This window comes from Mytilus edulis, chromosome 10 (genome assembly GCF_963676685.1).
Source record: "Mytilus edulis chromosome 10, xbMytEdul2.2, whole genome shotgun sequence".
In the NCBI taxonomy this organism is placed as follows: domain Eukaryota; kingdom Metazoa; phylum Mollusca; class Bivalvia; order Mytilida; family Mytilidae; genus Mytilus; species Mytilus edulis.
In genome coordinates, this window is record NC_092353.1 from 62,144,051 (window position 1) to 62,163,056 (window position 19,006).

At 33.6% G+C, this 19,006-nt stretch overlaps 1 protein-coding gene across 1 annotated transcript; it reads left to right on the forward strand.

The window, feature by feature from the left end:
• Positions 1-3,901: 3,901 nt before the first annotated feature.
• LOC139491664 (retinol dehydrogenase 12-like) lies at positions 3,902-14,373 on the forward strand. The gene is made up of 8 exons (XM_071279455.1): positions 3,902-4,271; positions 7,226-7,311; positions 7,782-7,989; positions 8,830-8,864; positions 10,301-10,504; positions 11,538-11,688; positions 13,333-13,459; positions 14,092-14,373. The coding sequence occupies exons 1-8, from the start codon at positions 4,196-4,198 to the stop codon at positions 14,195-14,197; spliced, it is 993 nt and encodes a 330-aa protein (XP_071135556.1). The 5' UTR covers positions 3,902-4,195; the 3' UTR covers positions 14,198-14,373.
• Positions 14,374-19,006: the final 4,633 nt, after the last annotated feature.

Consider the following 19,006-nt stretch of genomic DNA (forward strand, 5'->3'; position numbering starts at 1 on the left):
CTTCAACAAAGAGCAAAGCCCATACCGCATACTCAGCTTCAAAAGGCCCCGAAATGACAATGTAAAACAATGCAAACGAGAAAACTAGCGGCCTTATTTATGTACAAAAAATGAACGAAAAACAAATATGTAACACATAAACAAACGACAACCATGCACTGTATTACAGGCTCCTTACTTAAATAAATGTTCATAACATACTAAGTGTATGTTCATATTGAAATTGATAGAAAACAAAAATTGGGAACTTTGGAAATAAAGGTGGAGGGTAAAAAAAAAACATTTTCCTGTCCCCAATAACCTATGACTTATGATACTTTTGCTGAAATTCTCCAGTCATTCTGTATTTAACAAAATACTTCCAACAACACTTTACATACTGATACTTTAAACTACGCTCTGAATGCCCGCGATTTCGCGGGTGTGTTCTAGTTAAAATGAAAATTCAAGTCGGTATAAAGTTAAAGAGACAACAACCCGACCAAAGATCAGAAAGTCGAAGTCATCAACCAGCACATTATGTCATACGCCGTAGAAGGTACACCACTGAAGCACACATGATAATAATTTCGTCTGATATTTATAGTTTATTCTATGCTGTACTGTTACAACAATGTCCAGGTTCTTGGGGAAGTTGGTGCCTTCGAATAAGTTTAACTCCGACACATTCTATATGTGCATGTCCCGAATCAGTGGTAATCGTTTGATGCTGTGTAACATATTTATATTGTACATACATTAGGTCGTTATTTCTTCTCGTTTGAATTGTTTGTTTTCATATTTGGGCCTTTTGTTTCAAGGCTGACTGTGAGCCACGGAAGTCACTGATATATTATAAAGAGAAACTCTCTATAATTATGCACTATTGTCCGCCATGGATAAACTTCGAATTGCATAGATTTTCTTCATTGTATAAGTATGATCAAAGTTTCAGAAAAACGTGAAAATAATTGTCCTGTCCCCAAGTACTAAGAAAATTTAAAAACAGCCCTAAACGGAAGTCTTAAAGGTCAGTCCGTTGACGGAAACAATATCAACAATAACGGTTATGCATAGTACTTATAGGACACAGAGTCATAATGATGAATTTGTTGTGGAAGGAAGAGAAGCGACACACAAAATGATGTCTTCTCACTTAATAGTATAGATACATAACATAAACATCACACCATATCATATCATGTGTTAGTCCAAGTGTAGCAAAGAAGAGGAAATGCACGTTAGAGCAACCTGCAAAATATATTGTTTTGTTTGAATCAGTTGTTATTGGCTTCGAACTAGGTTTAAGTTTGTGAGTACTCTCATGACATAATCTGATTATGATAATTAAGAACATACTTTATTAATAAGGGAAATGGTCAAGAAGCGACTTTTCTCCTAGTCACAGTTGTCTCATTGGCAATCATACCATATCTTATTGTTATACATGTATTATCTCTATTTAGTTTGAGCCACCCGCTTTTATCTATAGATGCAGCATGTTCATTTAGTATTAAAGATTAATAAATACAAAAACTGACATAAAAATGTGTCAACTGGTTTATTCAATTAATATCATAAATTTCTATGTATCCGTTACCACCGACAAAAAAGTCTGTTTTTAGCCGCATTCATCCAAATGTAATCAATGTCTTGAATCTTTTTAAACTTAGAAAGAATGGTTCGAAATCTCTCCTCATCTTTTGAGATAACATGTATAACAGACTTCACCGCGGCGAATAGCACCCCTGAAATACCAAAGGTTATACACGTATACTTCTAGGTTTCAATATTTTATCGTTTTCAGTGAATGTTCGAGGTTTCGCTTCCTGCAATGTCATAAAATTAAGTTGCTTACTTTGGCTGTTTGTTATTGCAAACCGAGCAGATTTCGTGTGAACGACAATGTCATCTTATCATTAGATTTGAGATAAACAGGCTGTGATTTGCAAATAATTTAATGTTGGATGTAACGCGTCTTCTGATTGGCTAACGTCGTTTTGTTTATCATCTCATAGACATAATTCTGCCATGTGACCGTGACGTCACCAACTTTTTTTCATGATTTACGCCGGTTTAAAATATAATTTAGAATTCTTCGATCAGAAACATTTAAGAAATGACTGTAATATTTTTTCAGTCTATTCAAAATAACACAAAAAATGTGGTGCTCATATACAGAAAAAATATTAGTCATTCCTTAAATGTTTCTGATCGAAGAATGCCCCTGGTCGTTGCAATATATATTGCGTCATCACTGTTATCAATACCACAAACCATATTTGGAAAAGTATGACGTTGAACGATCTTGAACATTTTTCATTGCGTCATAATGAAGATTGCAAGTATACATCCAATGTTTGAATCACATGTTATAAAAAATGTGCTCGTTGATGATATCAAACATACCCTCTTCGTATAATTTTGTATGTCAACATATGCTAGTGTTATTCCGCTGATGATATTGAAAAATCCAAATCTTCCCTTGACTTGCATTGCGCATCGGTTCTCGTCAACACTGGACTTATCTCTCCACATTTCTATTCTTTACAAGAAAGAATCTTATTTTTTATTAATTAATTGACTCAAAATCATGTTCTTGTTTAAAGATTTTTGTCAAAGCTCTAAAGCAGACGGAAGATTTTCCCTGTCGGGATATCGCAATTCTCCCGAAACCATCCACGAGAGAAAGTTATCTGTAAGTTTTTCAAATCCAACTTGTAATTTAACATCTGATGCCTCATCCGAAATAGATTCAATACGTTTTAAAATCTCGTCAGCGTTGTTTTAATATTCTGAATCGCTAAGAAAGTTTGTTGGCTTGCTTAGAACCAAAGTTTTTCATCAACTGTAAATGTTCCCGCCATTTAGCAATGGCTTCCGATTCTTCATGTATTTGTTTGATGGTGGTATTGATCTCTTGCAACTTATATCGCTTTGCATCAGTTTTGAATTTTGCGGACAAATCCGTGGTGTAAATCGTCAATTCTTTTCTTAGACCTGGTCAAAACCTAATCTGCTTCCTCTTGAATTGTTTCAAACGAGGATAACAACTTTTGTTTACTGTCCCTTTTGTTTTCCGTATTTTCCTCAGTTAATTGCTCAAATTAAGCAATTCCGATTGTAAATTTTCGATATTTTGTGGCTTTAAATCCCCAATGTCGTCAATATTTTGCATGTTTTCACATTTTTTGTGATCTTAATTAAGACATAAAACGCAGCAAGGTTTTGAATTATCAAAACAATACACTTCCAAACGCTTAGTCTCATGAATAGAGCAATACTCCTCGGTTCCTTGAAGCAAACTAATTTAAAACTTGCATGGTTTTGTTCTTCTTTAGGCACGGTTTTATGCGTCAGAGTTGGCCGATTGTGTGCACTAGAACAATTCTGACAAAGAGCTTCAAGGCATTCGCAGCTCAAGACAATAGAAAAATGTGATTGATATAGCTGTTTGACGTAATATACAACGCATATAGAGTGCTGGATTTTTTCGCTGGGTTATACTAGACCATCGCTAGTCTAAAGCTGTTTTCTGCTCTTTGGTCGGTTTGTTGTCTCTGTGACACATTCCACGTTTTCATAACATGTGATGGAGCAACGACTTATTTTTTTATTTATTATAGGTCTAATCAGCCCATCTCATCAGTACCACTATATAATTTCGAACTGAAGAATAACAAATGTACATAAGAAATAATAACAATATAAATGATACTGTCTCATTTTATTATTTTGTTCATTTATTTTTATGTAAAATTTTAATGTGTTCCTAAATATATATTGGGTCGCCGATGGTTTCCTGGTTAGATACATTTTTCAAAAGCGTTTATTCTTTCGTCATATTTGTCTGTCAATAAACGATATTCAAATAAAAATATTAATCGGTGCAGCAATGATTATAGGTAAAGGGAGATAACTCAAATACGCAAAATAAAAACAAGAAAAACTTCCTCGTACAAACCTAAGTCATATAAAATGATATGGTGTTCGATCCATCACTAATTGATTCTTTTTATATTATGTGTGTAAACTTTAGTCCTAATACAAACAATCATCAATGAGGATTTGCCAAAATAAATACTGAAATGGATTAAACCGTATTATAATACATTATCATATGACATCCTTCTTTGCGTAAGTCACAAGATAATTATTATCTCCCTTTTATTTAAGATAGAGATGTAAACAAACAGTGGTAAAGCTGTTTATTGCCATGGGAGGAAAAGTATCTTTTCCCAGGATAAACCTTGACAGGGACAAAACGGTTGTGGTGACCGGTGGTAATACAGGTAAGCACAAGTCAAAAGGTCATTATTTAGAACAAATGTAACAGTTAACAGTTCAGAGATCAAATTATCGAAGACAATAGCCTGGGTTTTTTCATCGACATATCAATAATTAATCAGTGGCGGATCCAGAACTTTTCATAAGGGGGCACCATAGTCATGCATCAGACAGTGATTCCATATATAATCAACCAAATTTTTCCCACGAAAGGGGGGCCCAGCCCCCCTTGGATCCGCCTATGTTAATGACAATATATCAAATAACAATAATGAAGTATTTTTTTATTGAATTATATAATACATTTTAGTTTTTTAAAACTCGCTATACAAACAACAATTTATGTAAAAAGGGTATAAACTAGCTAATAAAAAAAGAAACTCAAGGACCGAATAGAGTAGAAAAAAAGACAAAAAAGACAGGACAGAGATTACAACTAAAAAAAAATGTAGGACAACATTTTTCATCCCATTCCACCCACCCCCAGAGTGACCTGACCTTGATATATTACAACACCGGGCCCTTCTTCCATGATGCATCAACATACAAAGTTCTATGGATCAAAATTAAGTTATTTGCAGAAAACAAACCACACAATATTTACTATCGTAGGGGTCAGAGGTCAAGGTCAAAATGTCTTGACGTTCATATACGACACATATCTCCATTCCATGATGCATTAACATATAAAGTTTGGTACAGCAATGATGTACAGGACTAATAAGACAATACTTACTATCATGGAGTCAAAGGGGAAGGTCAAGGTAATTGTGACTCACCTCAGCCCATGATGTAACTGCATTCTAAGATAGTCTAACAACAGTTTTACTGTACAAAAGAAATGATCCGACACGATTTAGCTATCAAATTGTTCAAACCGTTTAAATTTAATGGTCTGCTTGAGTATGCAACGATAGCTTTCCATTCGCTAATGAAATTTGAGGTTTTATCAAGGATAAAAAATGAATATAGGTTTTTGCATCGATCATCGTAATGTTTAACATCTGTCATTACAATTTAGCACAAAAAACTCCAGATGAAATGGTGAACAAAAAGTTCATAAAAGCAATATAAGCTGCATATTGTGAGGGTATAACACAATATAAACATTTTCAAATTATAAACAGATGTGGTTGAAAATAGTGGAAATCGGTTATAAGGTACTAAAGAAGTAACGATGTTGACATTTTTATCAACGACCAAAAAAACATATCAGAAAAAATGTTTACACATTTTTTTTTTATTCATATGAATCTAAGAGACCGACTCGGTTCGACGGTCCATAGAACTTATAATGTAAAAATTTTTAAGATCATTTTACAGGACATAAAAGTCCCTATCCTGGCAAAACACAATTTTAATAATTAACAATATGAAGCTGCAGCTGGTAAATGCAACTTCATTTGCACACTATTCTGATAAATTACAATATCACTGTGTATCGAAATCACAAAAATAATGAACTACGAGGAAAACACAAAAAGGAAAGTCCCTAATTAAATGGCAAAATCAAAAGCATGAATGGATAACAACTGTCATATTCCTGACTTGGTACAGGCATTTTTTATGTAGAAAATGGTGGAGTAAACCTGGTTTTATAGCTAGCTAAAGCTATCACTTGTATGACAGTCGCATATAATTTCATTACATTGACTACGATGTGTGAACAAAATATAGGGATACAGCAGTCATCCTTATGTTATTATCTTAATCACTATAAAAACAAACAAATATATAAACACCATTTACCGTGGCACAATAACACAATGAGAGGATGTACAAGTACAGAGCCCATTATATGTAACAAAGGATCATAAAAGACATATAGAAAAGCATATAAGCAAAAATGAAAGATAAGAATACAAATATTAACAAAGAACAATGACGGGATGTATAAGTACAAAGCCACGTCATTGTAACAACGAAACATTAAAGGCATATAGACAAAGCAGAAATGAAAGACTAAAATACAAAAATTATCATAAAGCAATAACACAATGACGGGATGTAAAAATACAGAGCTTCGTCAAATGAATACCACAAAAAAAACCCCAGAATAAACAGTAAAATTAATATTCATAAAGACAAATAAAAGAATATTATAACACATTCTTAAGATGATAAAGAACGTCAGTACTAATAGTCTATACTTCAAGACCATCGTGTATTATTTGTGAACCCGTTTTAGATTTATAATGTATAAACAAATATATAACATGAATTTTCTAAAGGTAATATGTCATAGTTCTCAAATATCAGAAGTCACTTGATTTGGAATATGAAGTCATTCTGAATTTATGAAGAGTACGTAAAACGTATGTTAAAATAATGAAGTGAATATCTTTTTGTCAAGTTTAATTGCTGTTTTTTATTTGATATGAACTGAATTTTGCTAGTCAAAGACCTCTTCTATTTCTATCCTCGATATTTGGTGCGTTTTAAAAGCAAATTTTTGTTTGTCTTTTGGACCAATATTTTTAAATGTAAGAACGTTGTGATGTGTTCTTGCTTGGTTATGTTGAAGTTTTTGTAATATCATTGATGACTAAGTGCTGACATGGGAAATGAAAATATTTACAAGAAGGAAATTCGGAAATAATTGTTTATCCTTTAATCCATTTTAATAAATTAAAATGAGGATAACAAATGATTTCATTTGTGCTATCTGCAAGACATAGAGTTATGCTGAATAATCTAAGCTGGTAACTAAAAACAACACTTTCTAAATTTTGTTTGTCTGAAGCGATGTTCGGATTTCAATTCACTACGACCGCACAAAACCAAACACATGGAACCCTGCATTGTATACATTTGTTAATTCATAAGAAGTTTGGAGAACAAAAAAGACACACTTACACACCCAAGGTCACCTCATTTGGCACAAACGTGAATCGTCTAGATAATTCATGTTTGTCATAAGGGAAAGGGTCATCTTTTATTTGTTTATTTATAATTACAGGTATTGGATATGAAACAGCCAAATGGTTAGCTTTCCTTGGTGCCAAAGTTGTCGTTGCTTGTCGTTCTGAAGAAAGAGCAAATGAGGTAGACATAATATAAAATAGTTTTCATAGTGTTACATGATTACGAATTTGCTGTGCAGTTCATATTACTGGTCAGGTTTTATTTCAAGTAACACGTCCTAAATTCAGTATCAAACTGATAAAAGGATACCCAATATAAAACTGTTCTTTGTTTTGTTTCTGTTGAAGTATGAAACCATAGTAATTAGTACTAATTACATTATAATTTAAAGTGTCATTACTTTGTGATTGTGAAACATATTTATTTGCACAACACATTATATAAATAACCTCATCATAGGAAAATATATTAAAATTGTGTACGTTAGACGCGCGTTTCGTCTACAATTACTCATCACTGACACGTGAGTCAAAAACGTACCAAAGTTCCGAATGGTTTAGCTTAAAATAGGTAACAGTTTGAGATAGTCTAGTCCTAGGGTAGAAAAAATGAACACTGTTTCAATGACCTTTTGTTACTCTGATTTCTAGGCCATTAACAAAATCAAAGCAGAATATCAAGCAGAGAAAGACAGAGGAACCGAAGGAATAATCCAAGATAGGGATCTAAATATGGAATGTATGCAGTTAGACCTTAGTTCATTAAAGTCGACCAAACGTTTCATTGACGAATACAAGTCATCAGGGAGAAAACTTCACACTCTCATCTGTAATGCCGGTATAGCTATGCATGAGCAAGGTATGGATAAGTAGCCTGAGAAATGACTTCGAAAACAAACAAATAACTATGGTATATTTAACTGAAGAGGTAGCACGGTAGTATTTCCTTGCCTATAGAGATAATGATAGCCATTTTAGAATTTTCACCACTTTCTAACACTGCTCAAAATTCCACATACACAGTTAACTGAAGTACTTTCATTATGATATTCACAAAAGAATTTGAATATGTATTATGGCCGTTTACTTTTTTGGCTATCTTTAAAAACTTTAGGCCACTAGTGCTTTAATGTCTTTTATCATGCAGTGAATACACAATTTAAAAATATTTTCAAAAATTCTTTTGACCTATATGCTAAATTGTTTCTTAAATTTTTACACCTGATTCATTCCTCAGTTTGGAAAGTATGTTCAGTTGATACTGTATTTTCTTTCCAATCACACTGTTCAGATACATTGACTTAAGAAGGGTACACAAAAGAGCAACCTAAATTCCGGAATAGTTTACAGAATATGTGTCACATGACATTAGACTACCTTCAGTTAATCGTTCATACCTGTTTTGACTGTAAGTGGAGAAAGGTATAATAGTTTGCTACTTCATTTCGTTGCGCATGATGTAATGTTACTTGTTTGTCAATTGATCTGCTTAAAAACCATTGTTAAATTATTTGGATTGATTGATTGCTTGTTGGTATATTGTACAGCTACTTGGCTAAATAATTTGAGAAAACCACCGACCTTCGGTCTGAAAACTAACATTTGTAGTCAATTAGAAAAAAACATTAACGCAAGACTGCAATTTGGATTTATAATCATCTTACATATATGCTTTGAAAGAATATTTTTATCGTTACAGCTTATACAGAAGATGAAAATGAACTTATGTTCCAGGTAATATTTCATTGCACACATAATTTATACAAAAAGGGGAGAATATACAAGGGAAAACAAAAACTGCAAGTCGAAAAAGACAAATCAACACCTTGGACAATAAACAACTTTGACTAGGCAAAGACAACAATACAATGAAACCTAGGTAGTTAGAAAAAAAAACATAAGAAATATTGCACATATAAAATCCAGGCAAACGCAACACGACATGTCAAGACATAGAAGTTTAAACAAAGTTGTAATATCATAGTTGACTTCTGCATAAAAGACAAACTATTTGACTATAATGTATTTTCAGTTTTAAACATTTTACAATTATTTCTGTTACAACATTAACGGTACGCAGTTTACTTTATCAGATAACAATTTCGACATCTAATTTCTCTTCATTGATACTTTCGGCCAAAATATGTGAAAATAAAAAATTGTGCAACCGTTGAAGAGATGATAAAACCCAGAGAATATCAACATCCCGACAAAGAATCATAGTTTTGCAAGAGCAAGATATATTCGGAGATTGATAATGTGGATACTAAACAATTCCAAATAGTTATCAAAAGTATCAGGGTTATAATTTAGTACGCCAAACGCGCGTTTCGTCTACATAAGACTCATCAATGACGCTCATATCAAAACATTTATAAAACCAAACAAGTACAAAGTTGAAGAGCATTGAGGATCCAAATTTAAAATTTGGTGACTATGTTGAACTGATCTATCCCATCGAACTAGAGATAGAGACAATGATACAACAGATACAGTTAAATCTACCTAATATCTTGACTAACATCTAGAAATTGACAATGAGGGTCGGTTGAGAGATTTGTGATTCAAAACAATTAGTGGTCAGTATTTAGATTTTTTTTTGGGTGAAGATTGCATGAAATGCAACCAAAACCCTAAGGTACTGAATTGATACCTAAATCTTTCAAGGTTTATCACTACCTTTTAAATACAAAAATATTGTACATGATCATCCTATTACCTTTGATACTTACTTATACATTTCTTAACACCCTAGACATAAACATTTCCAGAAACTTATCTATCAAATATATATTCAGTTATTCGAGTTACAAAATGGTGTTACACTGGACAGGAAAACTTCATTACTTACAGTTATCTAATATCCGTTATAAAAAACAATGATGTCAAAGTAATATTGGAGTCATCGTCCTTTGTCCAGAATTGTAGTTTAATCAACTGCTTACATACAATTTGACTTCCCAATCGTCAATTAAAGCAATCGTTATCCTTTAGAGTTTACAAGCCTTTTGATTATCGAATAATATTCGTCTTTGATTATTACCCTTCAATTTGTATCAAAATGTGTGTATCCGCTTTGATAGTAGTTATAAAATCGGAAATAGTCAACCATAGTTAATATAGCACAAAATACAATGAGCTCAATGGAATTTCATTTTAATTTGTTGTAGGTAAACTACTTAAGTCATCTTCTTATAGCTTTACATTTGATACCAGTAATGAAAGAGAGCGGAAGTGACGATTGTCGAATAGTTATGGTATCCAGTGCAGCCCACTTAATGGCGTCTTTTGATGTAACCAAAATTCAGGGAAATCATTTGTCTAAAGACAAGTTTGACAGACTTAAATACTATGGCAATTCCAAACTTTACCAGGTACGTCAAAATTCATCAAATTTCTTCAAAGGGCATTCCCCCTGCAAAATTCACTAGCAAGACCGAAACCAACACACCTGACCCTTTTCATAAATAAGCTTGATGAAAGCAATTACAAAATTAGACTGAGTAACTTTCAATAAATTTATATTAATTTACTGATAGTTTAGCAGAATTGGTTGAAATAATTTTATATCATTGACTCTTTAACGGCAATCAAATGCAAATTTGGAAGGTTAGAAAAACCACAGTTCCGATGGTTTAACCTTTTTTTTTTGGATAACTCGACACCTGTAAGCCACATAGTCTCTAGAAAAATGTTCTTGTACAATATACAAAAAAGAAGATGTGGTATGATTGCCAATGAGACAACTATCCACAAAAGACCAAAATAAAACAGACATTAACAACTATAGGTCATGGTACGGCCTTCAACAATTAGCAAAGCCCATACCGCATAGTCAGCTATAAAAGACCCCGATAAGACAATGTAAAACAATTCAAACGAGAAAACTAACGGCCTTATTTATGTAAAAAAATGAACGAAAAACAAATATGTAACACATAAACAAACGACAACGACTGAATTACAGGCTCCTGACTTGGGACAGGCACATACATAAATAATGTGGCGGGGTTAAACATGTTAGCGGGATCCCCCCCCCTAACCTGGGACAGTGGTATAACAGTACAACATAAGAACGAACTATAAAAATCAGTTGAATCATCAGATGGACAAAAATACAAGTGGACTCCTTAGTCAACGTTGTTGACGGATTTTTATATTGACAACTGTCAAAAAAGTTGTCACTATCAAAAGCTTGATCAGATAATAAACTGCACAGGGATCGGAAATCATCTTTTATATCTTTGACGGACTTGGATATAAGAATTTCAACCTATTGTCATTGAAACTTGGATGGATTTGAACTTGCAAATTTAGCAAGAGTTCAAATAAAATAAGTATGTACACAGTGAACATGTTTTCATTTGACTTCATATATAGATGTTTTGAATTGCTATATCGTTGCAGATAATGCAGATGTATTATATGAATCGAAGATTAAAAGACTCAAATGTTTCAGTTTTGAGTTTACATCCTGGCATTGTAGAAACTGAAATTAATAGGAGTTTTCAAGATCTTGGGCGATGGAAATTTTTCTTTAGAGTGACTAAACTTTTTGGTAAGTTTGAACAAAATTGAGAATGGAAATGGGGAATGTGTCAAAGAGACAACAACCCGACCAAATAAAAAACAACAGCAGAGGGTCACCAACAGGTCTTCAATGTAGCGAGAAATTCCCGCACCCGGAGGCGTCCTTCAGCTGGCCCCTAAACAAATATATACTAGTCCAGTGATAATGACTGGAAGGTTTTTATGTGTCCTTTGTGATTTGTTATTATACCCATCGCAACTAAGTTGCGATGGGTATAATGTTTTTGACCTGTTCGTCCGTCCGTTCGTCCGTCCGTCAGTCCTGTACTTGTCATCTCAACTCCTCTGAAATCACACAACAGATTTTCATAAAACCTTTTTAGATAATAAGGACATACTATGTAAATAAGCATATCGACAGGAAATTATGATTCAATTTATTTTCTAGGAGTTACGCCCCATTGAACTTATTTGCTTCAATATAGTACTGCAAAAGTTTGTCATCGCAACTCCTCTGAAACCACACAACATAATTTCATGAAACTTTGTAGATAATAAGGACATACTATATAGATATGCATATCGACAGGAAATTATGTTTCAATATTTTTTCTAGAGGTAAACCCCCTTTGAACTTATTTGCCTCAATATACTGCTGCAACAGTTTGTAATCAAAACTTCTCTGAAACCACTCAACAGAATTTCATAAAACCTTTTAGATAATAAGGACATACTATGTAGATATGCATAACGACATGAAATTATGATTCAATTTTTTTTCTTAGAGTTTTTTTGTCCAGTGACAATGTGAGAACGTGGGGTATGTGAGCGCGCTAACTAAGGTTCTTGAATTTTTCCTCAAACATTATTAATTTTAATTTTCATATAACGATTTATAAGTAGCCTCAACAGCTGTCTTCATTAATGAAAATTTATTCTTTGTTGCCTGATGTTTCCTTAAAGTCAAATGGCAAATTAAATGAACGAGTGCAGGGTTGGTTAGCCAAGATGAAGCCAGGGAGATGGTGATTTGTTGGAAAGATGCCACAATTTCGACTTGCTATAGGTGTAATACGATCATTGATTTACCCCTATTAGTCTTTGAATTTGCACTTTTAAAAAAAAATGTGCAGAATTTATCTTTGTTTCAAATAAAGAAATACTTGGCATGAGTAAAGTCCAATATCCTGTCCAGTACTTTAAAAAAAAATCACATAACATTTCATTGCATATAAGATAATAACCATCACTGGAAGTTAATCAATCAAATTTCTCCCCCTTATTTAACCTGTGTACAAGATTCAGTAACCTTATAACCTCAAGTTTACAGAATATTCTATAGAAATCCCAAATAAAAATAATAATGTGCTTTGAAATACACAAGACATATGTTTATGACACAGAAATGTTTTACTGCAATAAAATGTAGGATCAATTACCTACAACTGTCAAATTCAAGGTAATAATTTTTCGACCTATTTTCGTATACAACCGGATGTGACGTACCATGATTTGGTGGTATTACACCTATATTTCAAAACAAAAATTGGAATGATTGTTTTGTTTACATGCTTTAATATTTTACATGTTATGTTTGACTTACAATAGAAGTCAGAATCTCTTAAAAATATAACGTATTTGTCTTGACTTGTTATATTGTTGTTATTTACAGGTGTTACAAAAAAACCGATAGAGGGGGCGGAGTCATCAATCAATGCAGCAATCAACCCAGATCTCAAAGGAACAAGAGATGTTTATTTTCAGAATTGTAAACCATCATCTACAAATTCAACTGCAAGGTAAAATATACCAATTTTTAAAGCAAATAAAACAACTTTAATTCAAACAAAACAGACAATGGAAGTCAACTAGAACAAGACAAAACAAGCATACTAAGCCAGAAAGGACAAATCTTACCCAAAATCAAACATCGAGTTGGTTGTCTGTTGAAAAATAAATATTTATTTGGCATAATAGCCCAACAAAATTATTTTACAAATGGCATTAGAAAAACCAATCGGAGTAGCTGTTACTTTTGAACTAGTGCATTAATATGAAGACTTTCTGTGGCTGTCTAGATCAAAGCAGAGTTCATATTCATATCAAATCACATGGAACATGTTTCCCCTGGGTATTGGGTTTAACTTTAACGGAAAGTTAAACATCTATCACAATCCCAGAGATTGGCAAACGTTTGGATTTGTTATTGTCTTTCAAACCACTATGCAATATCATGTCCTTTTTGCTTGGAATTGAACTTTAAATTGGAATTTTTTAGTTGAGAGATTTTCATTTTTTTTAAATTCTCTATTTGACATACGATATATATTTACATATATATGGTAGATCTGATACATGACATGTTGACCACGAGTAGATTAACAATTTAATGATATAATAAAACCAATATTTAGACATTATATTTAAATAGGAATATGGTTAACCAGGAGACATTGTTGAAGTTTTCACTTGAACTTTTAAAAGATTATATAACAGAAGATATAGCAAAAGATTGGATGCCAGAAATTCAGCTTTGAGTATGAAGTAACACGTATTAAAACAATTGAGCAACGAATATATTTTAGTCAAGATACGCGTTTCATATTACTATGAACACGACATTTAATTTTCTTTCTTTCCTTTGTGACCATTTTAATTTGTATTCATTATTAACTATTGTAACAAATTGAAAATATTTATGATATTTCATGTATTTATTGTTAGTTATGTATATTTTTTGATACACGTCTCTAATTAATGTTTGTGTTATTCTTGTGATATTAAAACTCATAAGAGATACCAGGATTACAAATCTACACAAGATGCGTATTTTGCCTACATCACACTCGTGAGTGCCGCACAAATAAACAGTTGCAAAAGCAAAATCAAGTAGGAAGATGTAGAGCTTTTAAATCTGAGAACTCCTTAAAGTTGTACCAAATTTAGGCAACAGAAGTATACCGCTGTTCAAAAGTTATAAACGGCCGATAAAGAGAAAACAAATTTGGGTTACAAATAAACACCGAGAGAAACACACCAACTACCATATGTAATCAATTGAACAACAGAAATACTGAACTGCTGCAAAAACAAACGCAAGCACACTATTTGATAACCACTGCCATATTCCTGACTTAGTACAGAACATTTAAAAAAAAAACACCTATTTTTTTTAACAAAATAAACCTGTCAAAGATATATATATATAATATATATATAACTCGTCTAAACATCAACCCAACAATGTTAGATCTGTAAATTTGCTTTCGCAAATTTTTGGTTCTTCCCTCGCCGGGATTCGAACCCATGCTACTGTGATATCGTGACACCAAATCGCCTGCACTGCAGCCGTCCCGCTTGACCACACGACCACCTGGGCTCTCAAAAAAAGAGCTTTCGGTGGGCATGTGTTACCTTTCCACGTCAGTTTTAATCTAGCGGCGTACTACAGTACATGATATATAAGGCATGAAGATGTTATTGTTACAGATCAGCTAAATTATCTATAGTAAAGGATCCTACAAATTAATGTAATATACAGTCACAGAAAATAATTATATTCATAAGTACGTCTGAGTCAGTGACAACTCTACAACAGATGTATCCATCGGATCGCCATCAATGATGGTGATACATGGCTGTGTACATAATGGGCCATTCCAGTTAATTTCTGACAGGTGGGAATGGATGAGGAGATTTTTTTTCATACCTATCAGAAAAAAACATCATGAAAAACTACCTATCAGATCTATAAATTAAGACCTATCAGATGTAGAGTTTCTGTTCATATTGGGTGAATGGGCTTTCATGGGAAAAATTGACCTATCAGAATCTTTTACTGCAAGGATTGTACCCATCAGAATTTTAAATACAATACCAGATAATGCATGATACGAAACTGTCTACATTCCAAAAGCACCCCTAAGATCTGATATATGTATTTTTGTAACTCCTAAGATATAATTATTTTTAATTATTTACTACTGCAAGACCCTCAGAAATTTTTGCGTATAAGTGTACCTGTCAGATGAAAAAACCCAAAATTTCACCCCTAAGATGTATAAATTTTACACCCATCAGAAAGAACCATCCATCCCCCTTTATCAGATATTAACTGGAATGGCCCAATGTATATACAAAAACATCAACCCAACAATGTTAGATCTGTAAATTTGCTTTCGCAAATTTTTGGTTCTTCCCTCGCCGGGATTCGAACCCATGCTACTGTGATATCGTGACACCAAATCGCCTGCACTGCAGCCGTCCCCCTAGACCACACGACCACCTGGGCTCTCAAAAAAAGAGCTTTCGCTGGCCATGTGTTACCTTTCCACGTCAGTTTTAATCTAGCGGCGTACTACAGTACATGATATATAAGGCATGAAGATGTTATTGTTACAGATCAGCTAAATTATCTATAGTAAATGATCCTACAAATTAATGTAAGATACAGTCACAGAAAATAATTATATTCATAAGTACGTCTGAGTCAGTGACAACCCTACAACAGATGTATCCATCGGATCGCCATCAATGATGGTGATACATGGCTGTGTACATAATGTATATACAACTCGTCTAAACATCAACCCAACAATGTTAGATCTGTAAATTTGCTTTGTATATATATTGTAACAACTGGACAAATATAACATTTAATAATTTTTACAACCTGGAATTTACGATGCCAACAGAAGAAATAAGCCAACTACAGATGGATGAAAACTTTATTGGATGATGGCCTGTAACAGAAATATTATTGACTTTATGAACATTTATTTGAATTGGACATACTGTTATATTTGCAACTTTTTAACTTTATGCATTTTGTTTGGCAAGTGCCCCTTCCACTTGTTTACCAAACTCGTTTTACTGTATAACATATTTTTCATAGATTGTAAGGTGTCTGGCACAAATAAGCATATACTTGAGATTATATTTCAACCCATTATAAGTCCTGAAAGTGTCTCAGTAAGGAAATATTTAAGTTTTACTATCGGTCCAAAGCATATTTGTTGTTTCTCCGTGAAGAGCCATTTTACAGGTCATGTGACCGCAGTTTCTTAGGGATTATATTGTAACCAGTTTACTGCTGGAATTTAGTATCAGTACTCCCAGCGTCTGCTCTAGTCCTACGCACGGCTAGAAATTGGAAACAAGTAGTAACGAAGTTTTAAGCTTCTTTTGCTAAATTTAAATAAAGGAAAAGTTAGGACTTTGGCCCATTTGTATAATAATTAAAGAATAGGCATTTTACTGTCCATTTTACATGTGATTTTTAAATGTGCAGGTTTTCCTGTCAAGCCCCTATTTTATCGGACATTTTCCTGTCAGTCCTGACAGGGTTCTCATTGGCCCTCAGGGATCCCTGGCTAGATCCCTTATTTTCGATTGGCTTTCAGGGATCTCAAAAGTATATAAATAAGGTTCCACTCAGTGAAATGGCGGATAACTTGTTAGCTCAAGCTTAACTTGCAACTTGAAAGTTTATCTTTACCAGACCCAGCCCAACAGAAAAGCCAAGCAGGTTAATATGCTTTAATAATATAAGATGAAGTATTTTTAAGGAAATGTAAATATAAAGGCAGTTATCCGCCACCACACTGAGTGACCTAAATGACCCGAAAAACTGATTACTGATTAAGCGTCTGCATGTCTGCATTTGTCTGTGTACTATATACCATGAACATGTAATAATAAATATAATATACGTTCGAACCTATAGTTTATGGACTGAGAAATATGAGTGCATTGCCTGGCATCCATTCGTCTTTAGAGGTAGAAGACGGAAAAACCCCAAGATGCAGAATATTCCTGACGAGAGCCCCAAAACTTGTCAACAGACCCTTCCACAATTACTCGGCCTGTGGCGGCGGTTTGTTACACTATATACATTATGTACACAGCCATGTATCACCATCATTGATGGCGATCCGATGGATACATCTGTTGTAGGGTTGTCACTGACTCAGACGTACTTATAAATATAATTATTTTCTGTGACTGTATCTTACCTTAATTTGTAGGATCCTTTACTATAGATCATTTAGCTGATCTGTAACAATAACATCTTCATGCCTTATATATCATGTACTGCAGTACGCCGCTAGATTAAAACTGACTTGGAAAGGTAACACACGGCCAGCGAAAGCTCTATTTTTTAAGAGGCTAGGTGGTCGTGTGGTCTAGCGGGACGGCTGCAGTGCAGGCGATTTGGTGTCACGATATCACAGTAGCATGGGTTCGAATCCCGGCGAGGAAAGAACTAAAAATTTGCGAAAGCAAATTTACAGATCTAACATTGTTGGGTTGATGTTTAGACGAGTTGTATATATATATATATATATATACATATAATATTATATCAACTTGAATGTGTTGACTACTGGGTTTGGTGATACCCTCACAGAAGAAACGTCGAACAACAGTACCATCGATCCAGTATTCAAACAAGTTCATCAAAGAAACCAGGCTTATAATTTTGTTCTTTAAACCCGTGTTTCGTCTACATAAACTGAACAATTGCCCTTAAAAAGCACCTTTGAAGATCAAATCAAATACGAATTAGTAGAGATTTGTAGACCTCATTTAATGATGACCAAAACTTCCGATGGTCACTTGATCCGATGATGAAGCGAAATAATACAAATACAAATACTCGGACAAGCACGTACATTGGAAACTTACTGATTTTTCTAGATCTTCCATAGTTTATTTCTCGTCAAAGATTTTAAAAAGTGTAAATCATGGTTTGAACTATGGAAGAACGCTTTGGCCCCAGAGCATACCCCCTATTCACCTTTCAATGTTGACATTCTGTGCCGTATAATAACTGAAAATGCTTGGTCTTAAATGCATGATTTTTTCAGTAGTTGTTATTGGCTTTAAACTAGCTGTCAGTGACTGTGAGTACTCTGGAGCTCAGTTTTGTACTTAGCGTCTCTTTTCTGTACAAGTACCAGGTCACATCCACTCTTTTTTTGTTTGATGTTTTTTCTATATGTATCTACCTGATGAGTCGTTTTCAATTCATTTTTATAGTTTGTCTAATGTTGTACTGTCCAAGATTAGGGAAGGGTTGGAACCCCGCGAACAGGTTTAACACCGCATCATGTATATGCCTTTCAGAAATTCAGTAGTTGTTGTTTGTTGTACTAAATATTTGTTTTTCGTTTCTTTTATGTACATAAATAAAGCCGTTAGTTTATCTCGTTTTACATTGCATACATCATTAATGTCGGGGCCTTTTATAGCTGACTATGCGGTATGGGTTTTGCTCATTATTAAAGCCCATACGGGGACCTATAGTTGTTAGTTTCTGTGTCATTTGACAAACAAAATCTGAA

Coding starts and splice junctions, on each gene's coding strand:
- LOC139491664 (XM_071279455.1), top strand. CDS start 4,196: ATGGGAGGAAAAGTATCTTTTCCCAGGATAAACCTTGACAGGGACAAA. Junction 7,312..7,781: donor CTGAAGAAAGAGCAAATGAG/GTAGACATAATA, acceptor TCTGATTTCTAG/GCCATTAACAAAATCAAAGC. Junction 10,505..11,537: donor GCAATTCCAAACTTTACCAG/GTACGTCAAAAT, acceptor ATATCGTTGCAG/ATAATGCAGATGTATTATAT.